The sequence below is a fragment of the Oncorhynchus keta genome, chromosome 2 (genome assembly GCF_023373465.1).
Source record: "Oncorhynchus keta strain PuntledgeMale-10-30-2019 chromosome 2, Oket_V2, whole genome shotgun sequence".
In the NCBI taxonomy this organism is placed as follows: Eukaryota; Metazoa; Chordata; class Actinopteri; order Salmoniformes; family Salmonidae; genus Oncorhynchus; species Oncorhynchus keta.
This window is the reverse complement of record NC_068422.1, coordinates 44325506-44338047: the sequence shown is the minus strand read 5'-3', so window position 1 is coordinate 44338047 and position 12542 is coordinate 44325506. Positions and strand designations below refer to the sequence as shown.

At 43.2% G+C, this 12542-nt stretch overlaps 1 protein-coding gene across 3 annotated transcripts in view; it reads left to right on the top strand.

Moving 5' to 3' along the window:
* LOC118400992 (PH and SEC7 domain-containing protein 1-like) overlaps positions 1-10739 on the top strand; it is a 73565-nt gene extending 62826 nt beyond the window's left edge. For 2 of the 3 annotated variants that reach the window (XM_035798071.2, XM_035798088.2), the window contains 7 exons: positions 4133-4176; positions 7289-7467; positions 7639-7709; positions 7806-7963; positions 8449-8593; positions 8936-9079; positions 9373-10739. In XM_035798071.2, coding sequence (XP_035653964.2) covers positions 4133-4176; positions 7289-7467; positions 7639-7709; positions 7806-7963; positions 8449-8593; positions 8936-9079; positions 9373-9567 — 936 coding nt within the window. In that variant the 3' untranslated portion in view covers positions 9568-10739. Of the gene's footprint in view, positions 1-2270; positions 3902-4132; positions 4177-7288; positions 7468-7638; positions 7710-7805; positions 7964-8448; positions 8594-8935; positions 9080-9372 lie in introns of those variants that run through there. The other variant, XM_052477358.1, reaches the window with a different exon arrangement.
* The last annotated feature ends 1803 nt before the right edge of the window (positions 10740-12542 follow it).

Genomic DNA, 12542 nt, shown 5'->3' with positions numbered 1-12542 from the left:
AAATATAAATAGTAAGAACTAGAGGTGGGACCAAGTCATTGTTTTAGCTCTCAAGGCTTAGCACTCAAGTCCCAAGTCAAGTCCCAAATCAAGACAGGCAAGTCCGAGTCAAGTCTCAAGTCAAGACCGACAGGTATCAAGTCAAGTCTCAAGTACTAAACTTTGAGTTTCGGGTCCTAAATGTAATACCATTTCATATCTTTAACAAGAGTAATAGTATATTACATTTACACAAATCATGAATGCTTTTAAAAATATCTATATATTTATTACTTTCCAAATAATTGTTATATTTCCATGGATACATGGGCAGCCATGAGAAAGACCCCCCCAATAGTGATTGACTATCGAGGATCGCTATGGGGCGCAATCAGGCGATGTGGGCTTGTACACAATCGCCCAACCTTAACACACACACACACACTCTCTCTCTGTGTGGTTACAGTAGGCTAACGTATGTCAATGGTTTTAGGAGCAGCAGTAACATCAGGCAGGATTTAGGCTACCAACTGCCTCGCCAGTTCTAGTTCAATCTTGGGTGCAATGATCACGTTCCCGCACTGACTGACTGTGTGGAGGCTCATTGATTTAACGTTACGTTAACTTACATGCTACACTAGTAAAGTAATAACATATATAGCTGTCGACTATATTAGCCACAACTTACCGTTCTTTGTGCAGCTTCAAATATCGAACAAAGTTGGAAATTGTTGCGCCTCCGTCTGTAATTTTCTTTCCACATTGAGGCATGGTCCAAGGGCTCAGGTCCTCCGAGAGAGAGAAAGAAAGAGAGAAAGAGAGAGAGCACACTTAAATTCACACAGGACACTGAATAGGACAGGAGAAGTACTCCAGGTATAACAAACTGACCCTAGCCCCCCGACACATAAACTACTGCAGCATAAATACTGGAGGCTGAGACAGGAGGGGTCAGGAGACACTGTGGCCCCATCCGAGGACACCCCCGGACAGGGCCAGGATCGAGGAAAAGATGAACGGAGAAAAGTACAGAGAGATCCTTGATGAAAACCTGCTCCAGAGAGCTCAGGACCCTTAGCGCACAGTCAATACAACACAGGAGTGGCTTCGGGACTCTGAATTTCATTGAGTGGCCCAGCCAGGGGCCGGACTTGAACCCGATCAAACATCTCTCGAGAAACCTGAAAATAGCTGTGAGGCGACGCTCCCCATCCAACCTGACAGAGTTTGAGAGGATCTGCAGAGAAGAATGGGAGAAACATGCCAAATACAGGTGTGCCAAGCTTAGTAGTGTCATACCCAAGAAGACTCGAGGCTGTAATCGCTGCCAAAGATGCTTCAACAAAGTACTGAGTAAAGGGTCTGAATACTTATGTAAATGTGATATTTAAGTATTTTTTTATATACATTTTCTAAGATTTCTAAAAGCCTGTTTTTGCTTTGTCATTATGGGGTATTGTGTGTCGATTTGAGAAAAATAACAATTGAATCCATGTTAGAATAAGGCTGTAACGTAATAAAATGTGTAAAAAGTCAAGAGGGTCTGAATACTTTTCGAATGCACTGTATCCATTGATTTTGTCAAAATTGCTCAATCTCATTAACTTTGGTTAGGAAATTCTTAATGAACAGCAATAATCAAACCTCGTCTCTGATTTTCAAGCAGACAAGACCGTTCAGGATCACTCAACAACCCCTCTTGGAAGCCATTTTGGTGTGTCTTTAATGCTTCCACTAAAATACTTGAAAATACAATACTAACATTCCAATTACTCCACATTACTGGCCTGTATGACAAGGTGAAAAGATGGAAGCCTGTGGGGAAAAAAATAACTTGGAATCATATATTCTGTTTGCAGTCAAGACAACATGGCAAATAAATACATAAAAAACTTCAGGTTTGGGTCAAATCCAATACAACACCGAGTGAAACTCTCTGTATTTTCAAGTATTGTGGTGGCAGCATCATGTTATGTGTATGCTTGTCACCGTCAGGGAATGTGGAGTAGTTTGTGTAAATTGGCAGTAAAAAAATCTGGTTCTGTAAGGGGTCTGTAGACTTTCACTCAGCACTGTAGACTGAGCATTCATTTCTATTACACTGTTAGACTGGTGGAAATGGAGTGTGAGGAAGTCTGCATTTTAAGAAAACGGTGAAATGTAGGCAAATGATTGACACTTCAAGGAGGGAGGGATATGAACAGAAACATGGACTGGGATTTGTTGCTCAGCTGGAGAGAAATGCGCATAGAGAGAGAGAGACTGGGGGGGTGAGCAAGAAAAGAGAGAGTGAGTGAGAACAGTGGGAGGAGAGAGGGAACTCTCGGTCCTAATCGTCAGCTTTCTTTTGTCACTGCGATTCTGTCTGCTTCTTCATCTGCAGCACACAGGAAAATAGAACAACATTGAAAAGAGTGAGGCAAACGAAGGAAAAAGGAGTGCGAGGCACAGAATATATTTTCAGGATTTTCTGAGAGGGAAATAAGAGACTGACTCATACGGAGGCGAAATAAGTGGATGTGTGGGAAACCATTTACAAGTTTGAAGACAAACCTGTGAAGAGGAGAGGGTCCAGGAACGGAGAGGACAAAGAGAGTGGTAGAGAGAGGGGACCTGTTCAGTCCCTCATCCTCATGCCACCAAACTGTCATTATTAGACAGCAACAGGATAGTCCTACTAGCTCCACCTGCCTGTCCACCTGCCTCTCTCCCACATCTGTATAATGCAATTTTGGACACAACATCTGTATTGTCAAGCCTTGGATACATGTTGATGGGTCCCGGAGGACGTGACAAGGCGTCAGTTTGAGGGTTCTCCTCGACAGCTGTGCCTGTTAGTGAGTGGGTGGAATTGTCTCCCTCCGCCTGCACTCCGCTGTGTTGGGAGTGTGTGTGTGTGTTTGTGCGCACTGACCGATGTGTATGTGAACTCAATTGCTTGTCTCTGGTTGTTAAAATTGCCTTAGTCATCCTTCAGCCTCTAACTGGGTTGTTGTTCACCTGTGAGTGTTTGTGTGTAAGTGCGTAGGTGTGTGTGTGTGTGTGTGTGTGTGTGTGTGTGTGTGTGTGTGTGTGTGTGTGTGACTCTCTTGGGTATCATTGGAACTGTATGTATGGTGGAACTGTATGTATGGTGGAACTGTATGTATGGTGGAACTGTATGTATGGTGGAACTGTATGTATGCATTAGCTCTTGCGTAACATGTTGCCAACTGCATGACATCCTTCCAGAAAGACTTCCACCTTCATGGACTTGACACGGAATGGTGCTAAAGGATTTGCAGTTGCACACCACTGTTTCGCCATACATGCATAATGAATGCATAAGGATCCATTATGCAGGAACTGGAGTCCCCTCGGAGGGCTTGAAGCCCATGTTAACCTCCTCAGTAGTTTCCTCAAAAGAACAGTGAAGCGCTTTTAGTAAGACCTACAGACCCCTGTTGTCAGCCACCAGTGACAGTGACTGTCTTTCTCGCTGTCTGTCTGAAGAGTGACCTCTCTATTTTACAGCCCCTTATTTGTGTCGTATTCTCTCTCTCTCTCTCCTATCTTCAACTGAATCCTGTACGTTTTGGTGTTACGCTTTGAAAGAGGCCATATACAGAATCCATAGAACCTTCGACCAATCTCGCTTTATCCCTCCCTCCACAAACTCTTACCCTCTGGACCCTGCTCTCATTGGTCCGTCATCATGATTGGTGTAAACAGCATCCATTCAGATGGGCGAAATCGCTCCCGCTCTCTTTGCTCTGTGCGTGTTCGGCGGGACTTCAGGGTGATGGATCCCTTCCGCTACCCCCGCGCCCCCCGCTCTCGTTCCCTCAAACCCTTGTCCTTTCCTGACCTGCTGGGAAGGTCCCAGGATGGACAGAACCACCCACAGGCCCGCAAGAAGAAGGCACAGCTTGGAAAATGCAGGGTAAATTTCTGTGGTTTAATTTGGTCGAAGCAGCAGACTTGTGTTGCGATCGGTGTGACTAATAAGATCAATGTGAACTGGTTTATTTAGGAGCCCTATTGATTTGTTGTCCGACATGATACCAGGATGACCAAAAGTCCCACCACACTCATTACACATTCAGCGTGCACATGCACGCACACACGTTTTCATATGTGTGACGTCTGTTTTGTCTGTTCTTTTTTTTTCTAGGCCTTGTACAACTCTATCAGAAACGAGAAGCTCCAGTGGACCATGTAAGTGTACTTTGCAAAAAAAAAATATATATTTTTGTTTCAAGTAATTATTATTAAATAACAGGTTCCACGGCCTATTTTTTTGTTGTTTACTCAACATTACAGTCAGTGTTACCTGAAGAAGATTTTTTTTTTTTTTTAATAAAGTGGGGCCCAAAAATTCAGTCACCTTAAAATGTATGTTTGTTCAAATTGTCTTATATGTTCATTGAACTAGAAATTATTATTTGGTCATTTTACATAAAAACGTCTGTGGAAGTAGTATGTCATTCAACATGTCCTCACCTGGGATTTGAACTCCTAACTGCTTGGTTCATGGCATTCCAATTTTCCTGCTGCAACACCATGTCTGTGTCAATGACTGATTTCACCCGTATTGCTACATTTGGCACTTCAAAGTAAATCTCAGCTTTGTTAAAAGTACACTCAAGAAGACAAACAATTTTATTTATTATAGTGGTTAAGGAGTAACATTTTAAACAGAGTAATATGCCCCACCAACATTAAACAACCATACAAAAAATACAAAAATTGCTGAAATAAATCATTCAAATAAATGATAAGAGAATAGTCAGATTAACTGACATTTAACACAGACAAGCTGGCGTAGCAGGAAGATCAAAATCAACCAAGAGTTCAAATCCCAGGTGAGGACATGTTGAATAATAATTACTGTATAAAAGAACATGCACAAAAATGATCATGCTTGTCAAATATATAGGTTGAAAACATCGCATTGTGTGTAACTAGTTCCACATACTTTTTTTCAAAGTAAGATGCCCAAATAATAATTTCTAGTTAAATGAACATATGTGACAAGTTGAGCAAACACATCATTTTGTTAACATAATTTTTGGGCCAAGTATGTTTTTGTTTTGTTCAGGTAACACTTGAACTGAAAAGTTTAGTAAACAAACAAACAAAAAAGGCTGTGGAACAGTGTACAAATCATGTTAATGTTGGGCATATGTTTGACTTTATCTGCTTGCACTTGCCTTATTTAATCAAAACTGCTGTTCAGGTTTCCTGAATAATGATTCATATCAGGTTTGGATACATTTTCATAACATTACAAAATAAGAATATCAGAATATGGAATTAGCTATAAATCTACTTGTAATCAGTCTACAAGCAATATCCCCCTTACAGAATCAACTACCAACTGTGCCCCTGTAGCATTTGCCAGACTGTGTGTGTGTGTGTGCCTATGGTTGCTATTCTGGACCTAGCCTTTGTGATGCCCTGAGACCATAATTTAAGACTTAAGCTCTCCAGATTTCGTTGCCATGGATACAGGTCCCGACTTGCCTCTCTCTGTAATTACAGGTTGACGTCTCACTCCAATTCTTAAGTAGGCACGCGCGCACGTCCGCCCCCACATTTGGGGGTTCAGTCAGCCTCTGAAAGAGAGCAGTGGGAAAATCATCTTCTCTCGCGTTCGTTTTCACTCTGCACGCTGCTTTAATCTTTCCCGGTCCCAACATCCCAAGGCTCGCCATGTGCCTTGCTCTCTATTCTCTCCTCCATCCTAGTTTTTCTGCCTGTAGCCTCCTCTCTCTCTCTCTCTCCCTCCCCTTTTCTCGCTTTTGCCTCACTCTCCCGTTTTTTCTCTCTCTGTGCCTTTTTTCACCACATGCTCCTGTGGATTCAGAGAGGTCAGCAGTTACTTAGCAACAGATCAGAGCTTTTGTGTATGGTATGTGCTGAGTGCTAACTGGCCGATTTTATACTCTTCCGAATGAATCTAGCAGTGGCAACAACACAAGTGGTTCGTCGCTTAGTTTATGCGTTGTCTTTTTAAAGATAAATTGATAACATCCTGTAACGCTTTACATTGTACCTGCAGGTATAATGCTATATATAACCTGTTATAGGCATTCATACGCCATTTTATGTCTTACAGTAAGGCTTATTGTGTTATCTCTATACATTTATATTTCTACTGACTCATAATGACTGGTATTTAGTCAGAAACATTATGAGATGATTCTAAGACATTATTAGAGGGTCATGCGTGCCTACAACAAGTCTTGCAATGCAGTATATTTGAATCATAATGCATTCCAACAGCCAGCTTCAAGTGTTCCCTATGGCTTTGAGGAGATATTGTAAGAGATATGATAAACGAAAGAGTGATTGAGAGGGATGGAGAGTTATCTTAAGACAGATCCTGGGGAGGGTCACACCAGAAGGACGAGCAGACTCTGTGTGTGGTTTGTGTCCACAGGTATGTTACTTCTGTGACAGTGGATGATTGAATCTTACAGATCGAGTGTGTGTGTGCCTCTATTTATATATCAGTGTGTGTCTAGCAGAGAGAGAGAGAGAGAGAGAGAGAGAGGAGGTGGACAGTACCGTGTGACACAGCAGCACACCCCCTCTGACAAACAGCAATTTAAAGCTCATACATTACTGAATGTTTATGCGAGCAGCTGCAAGGCTTCACTGGTGTACCGATCTGTGTTCAGTCCGTGTCTTCAGTGGGTGAGAGACACCATCATCCCCAAATGTCAGTACCGTCAGATTCTCTCTTATAGCATCGCGGAACACTCAGGCTCCTGAGTTCACGGGAAAATGGCATCTTTAAAACTGCCACAGTCAGTCAAAGAGATACCAGGACCTGTTATCTAACAGCCAGTGAGTCTCTCACCACTCAGACCGATGTGGATCGTTGCTCTTACAGCAAAAACAGGTCTCTGTAAGAGATGAATTATAGATATCTGAATGATAATTGACTGGATGATAGTCATTATGTTCATGCTTGTCAAAGTGAGTTCTATCAGTTGTCAGTGTCAGGGCTGGGTTTCAGTTTGTTAGCATTGCAGGAGAACTTTGCAAATATTTCTCAGATTGCTCAGCTGGAGCATTATGGGATGTTACCTCTCAGCGTGGGTGACCCAGCCAGTGACCCTGAAATCCAGAGGCTCTCACATGAGCGGCATGCTGAGTGCATTAAGACATATGGTCCTTTCCCCTCCAAGCTATGAGGACTGATCATTCAAACGCCCTGGATCGGAACTGGAGGAGATGATTGAAAAGAGTTGGGGACTAGCAGGTTTTGTTGATGACGGGGGGAATTACAACTTGTATTTGAATTGTATCTTCTCCATAGCGATGAGGAGGAGTTGCGCAAGTCCTTCTCCGAGTTGGCCGATTTGCGCACTGACTCCGCCTCCCACACCATGAAGCGAATCGGCAGTGGTCTAGGCGTGGCCCAGAATCCTGACGCCCTGATCTATAAGAACGGCTTCCTGGTACGGAAGGTCCACGCAGACTCTGACGGCAAGAAAAGTACGTTCCCTCTACCCTCCCCTGTCACCTGTCAACCATCTGTTTTATCTCACCGTTGATAAATCCAACCATATCTGTCTAAACAATGCTGTACTTTCACTCATTTCGATTCAAAATCACATTTGGGATATTGAGTGGATATTTACTTTCTTTCTATGGTCTGTTTTTCAGCGCCCAGAGGTAAGAGAGGATGGAAGACGTTTTATGTCATGCTGAAGGGACTGGTCCTCTACCTGCAGAAGGTACACCAAACCACACCCCTCTCGGCATCCTAACAGTATATCCCACTCCGTGATTGGACGTGTGTGATAACATTCTGCTCTCTGATTGGTCTGTAGGGAGAGTACCGTCCAGAAAAGCAGCTGTCTGAAGAGGATCTGAAGAATGCTGTGTCCATCCACCACTCTCTGGCCATGAGGGCAGCAGACTACAGCAAGAGGCCCAACGTCTTCTACCTGCGCACTGCAGACTGGAGAGTGTTCCTCTTCCAAGCACCGTGGGTCTCCTCATCCTCATCTCCACCAAGTCCACCTCTAATTCCATACAATTAAGAATGTATTTATCTGACCCAATTTTGTGCTCTGTATTGGTACATGGCTATTTCTGCCTTCTACAAGGCTGTACAGTACTAAGGCTGTACTACGTTCCCACGAAACAGTACTGATTGAGTACAAAGTGGGCAGTGCCCCTGTCATAGAACCCCAGGCTCAGATAGATTATCATTATGTTTTTGTGTCCCTGGAGGACACAGTTGTCTGGTATGTCCTAGATACACACTTTCTTTCAGGGTTGGGATCAATTCTATTTAAATTCAGGAAGTGGAATAAAAACAAATCCTAATTGAAAATAACTGTCCCTCTTATTCAATTGATATCTGACCCCAAACCTGTCTACCTGCCTGTTTCTTTTTTTGTTTACTGGGGCTGAGAATTGTGCCCTTAGTCAGTATCCAGATTTCAACTCTCTTGTCCTCCATCTCAGTAATGCAGAGCAGATGCAGTCGTGGATCACCCGTATCAACGCGGTGTCAGCCATGTTCTCAGCGCCACCCTTCCCTGCAGCCATCGGCTCTCAGAAGAAATTCAGCCGTCCGCTGCTGCCAGGCTCCAACACCAAGCTGTCTCAGGTACACAGAGGCCTCCACTCACACCATGACCCTCTCTCTCTTTCTCTCTCTCTCTCTCTCTGCTTCCACATACTAGCTCCCAGTCCAAATTTCCACCATCCAGTATCTGTTCTGTAGTTAGATCAATCCCCACAATTTAAAAAAACTTGTGTACTTAAGGCAATCATTAAATACACACTCCTGTACACCTCTTTTTGTGTTAAAAACAGAGAAGAACTGCTATTTACAACCATAAAATTACTAAAATGCGTAAGTAAGCATCCATGCTAAGCAGAATTCTGTATAAGTTAACCTGACTTTGGTGTAGCCTTATGTTAATGATCCTCCTTTGTCATGTGACAGGAAGAGCAGGTGAAATCCCATGAGACACGTTTCCGGGCCATCTCCTCTGAGCTGAATGAGTTAACCGCTGTAATTCCAGACAAAAAAGCAAAAGTTCGTGATCTGGAGGAGCACAAGCAACGTGAGGAGTACCTGGAGTTTGAGGTGAGTGATTATTGTTGTTGTCTGGTTCAATATGGTTATAGGGATTGATAGTTGCAGCCAGAGCTGTAGTCTCAGACTGCGTTTGTTTGATATTCAGAATTGAATGGCTGCCAAATTGGCTACCAAATGTTTTAAGACAATTCCCTTCCAGGTCATCCAGAATGGAAATAAGAATGATTTAGATTGGTGCCAGAGTCCAGGACCGATTACCAAGCTCTATTGCCGAACTGGCTCTGATATCAGCTATGGAGAATCCTGTTTGACATCAAGTACTCTTTATCTCTCTGATACAGAAAACTCGCTACGGTACGTACGCCATGCTACTGCGGGCTAAGATCCGGAGTGGGGAAGAGGACCTGTCTCTGTTCGAGTCGCGTCTCTTTGACGACGGGGGTCTCCAGAGGGCCCACTCCAGCCCCACTCTGCGGGAGGAACACAGCAGCAGCAGCCAGGCCAGCAGTGCCAAGAAGGGGGGGCAGCAGCAGTAGTTCCAACACCAGGGGGAGCAGCAAGACCAAGCGCTCTGAGCCCCAGAGAAACAGCTACAGGAAGGCTGTCAAACAGTGAGAGGGACCCTGGAGGGTGTTGTGGTGGACACAATGGCTTAAACAATTGGATTATCTGTGTTGATCGATAGACGGGGACCACTGGTGTGACTGGAAAATGAGATGGAGGAGGAAGATGATGGGGGATAGACCTGTTGCATGCTTCTATCCCGAGAAACCAGTCACTGGATGCTCCAGGGCACTCAGTCCTTCATTGATTAACTTCTGTGTGGTCCTAAATTCTGGGTCATATCCACATTTATTTTATTTGAACGTGCTTTTTGGACCAATTGTTGTTTACAGAGATCTAAAGATGACATGGACTTATGCCATTAGATCTGATTATGTTGAGAGTCGTAGGTTATTTCCCTCCCACGAGAGTTCACTGTCTCCATAAATTACATCTATGTGATTACTGCACACAGCCCACCACCTCCACGTGTAAAGTGAGTTGCCGTGCCGACCAGCTAGGATGGACAGAGAGGGGGCTGCATCGGCTCATCTGACTGTTACCATGGAGACTAAACGGAGCCCGGGATCATTCCGTCCGACCAGAGTGCCAGAACCTCAACCCAACCACAATGCATTTGGAGGAAACTGGACGAACGCTGGGCTCTTCACGACAGACATGATCAATTGGAAGGAATACAGCAGGTTACTGGACATTATTTATGATGCTGCATGCACATACAAATGTTCTCCAAAGTCTTTGCTATGATTTTGTTATTCTAAGGACTTTTATTGTGGCAAACTAAACTGGCCCAGAGCCAGGCCCTTCTACTGTAACTGTGAAGCTCTGCTGGAACTCATTGTTATTTCTAAGGACATTTACACACATCAGCTATGGCACCGCCATTAATCATTGAGTGTTTTGTCTTACTAATGGGTTGATGAAGTAGGTTGATCACACAGACTGGCTGTCTATCGGTTTAATGAACTTCTAGAGTAGGAGGACTGCATGCGTACGAGGAGATGGAAGACTCACTCAAGAGGACATGCTTCGCTATGGTATCAAGACTATCCCTTTTTTTTCCCTTATGTGATTCACATGGTGTTTTTCATTTGTATAACTGAAAAAATAAATAAACGTGACAGGAGGCTTAGTTTACAGTACATCTCCGCTGTAGGTCAAATGTCGACAGGAACAACTCATCAGATAATTGATGACGGATTGATTTAAAATGTTGGTTGAATGTTGATTTAAATTCAGTATTCGTGAATTGTAATGAGGAAAGAAAATAAGGCACTGCCTGCCTACCACACCCAATCTAGTATACACTTGAGTGGACAAAACATTAGGAACACCTTCCAAATATTGAGTTGCACTGGCTTTTGCCCTCAACAGCCTCAATTCGTTGGGGCATGGACTCTACAAGCAAGGTGTCGAAAGCATTCCACAGGGATGCTGGCCCATGATGACCCCAATGCTTCCCACAGTTGTCAAGTTGGCTGGATGTTCACGGTTGAGTGTTAAAAACCCAGCAGCTTTGCAGTTCTTGACACAAACCGGTGCACGTGGCACATACTACCATACCCCGTTCAAAGGAATTTCAATATTTTGTCTTGCCCATTCACCCTCTGAATTGCACGCATACACAATCCATGTCTCACTTGTCCCCAGGCTTAAAAATCCTTTAACCTGTCTACTCCCCTTCATCTACACTGATTAAAGTGTATTTAATAAGGGATCATAGCTTTCATGTGGTCAGTGTCATGGAAAGAGGTGTTCCTAATGTTTTGTACACTGTGTATATGCATAAAAGAATGTAACGTGTAAATACAGTGGGCTCCAAAAGTCCCAAAATTGGGACAGTGAATTTTTTGGCTCTGTACTCAAGCACTATGGATTTGACATGATACAATGACTATGGGGTTAAAGTGATGACTATCAGCTTTAATTTAAGGGTATTTTCAACCATTTCAGGTGAACCGTTTATAAATTATAGCACTTTAAAAAAATATATATATTTTTTAACATAGACCAAAAGTTTAGGGACGTTCTAGTCTATTAAAGTAGTAGTTAAAAGTATTTGGTCCCATATTCAGAGCACACAATGACTGCATCAAGCACAAATACAGTATCATAGCCCCAAGACACACTAACCTCAAACCATTACAATAACAGGGGAGGTTAGCATTTTATATCATAACCCCAAGACATGCTAACCTCAAACCATTACAATAACAGGGGAGGTTAGCATGTCTTGGTAGTATATGTGTGTCAAACTTTCTCAATCATTATTCAGGAGTTTCTGTAATTATGGTAGCATCCACATTCATGTGTTTAGAAAGATTATATTCTAATTTACAATAAAAGTGACTCAAATTACACCTATTTACCATTTCTTTTGGGCACAATCTTTAATAAAAGTGAATTTGTCCCAATACTTTTGGACGATGTACAAAAAGTGCTGTAATTTCTAAATGGTTCACCCGATAAGAATGAAAATACCCTCAAATTAAAGCGGACTGACTGCCGAGGCATAGCCATTTTCTTCTCAGGCTTGCAGTGTGGTCTGTGAACCAGTGCAGTAATGCCACCTTATGGTCACCAGAGTTTGCTGTTCCAATGGCCGCAGGTTGTACTGTCATCATAGACCCACAGGGATCACCCCCCCAATGTAAAAATTTGACCATGGTGCGTGATTCTATGCATGAGGACCCCCACTGCAAACAGAATGAGATGATTGTTGTCGAGTTAGGCATCCGCACATATGGCTGTTTGAATAAAACCACAAAATGGCTTAGTGTAACTGTGAGTGCCCTTGCCTCAAACTATTATCTATAGGCTTTAGCTCAGCGGGCTAACAGTCTTGTTGCTCAGAGGACACGGTTCAAACTCAGTTGGTCACATTTAGCAATGTTGGCTGTCAGTGTAATTCTACAGGGACCATGACAGGGTAAGGCATGATATGTGC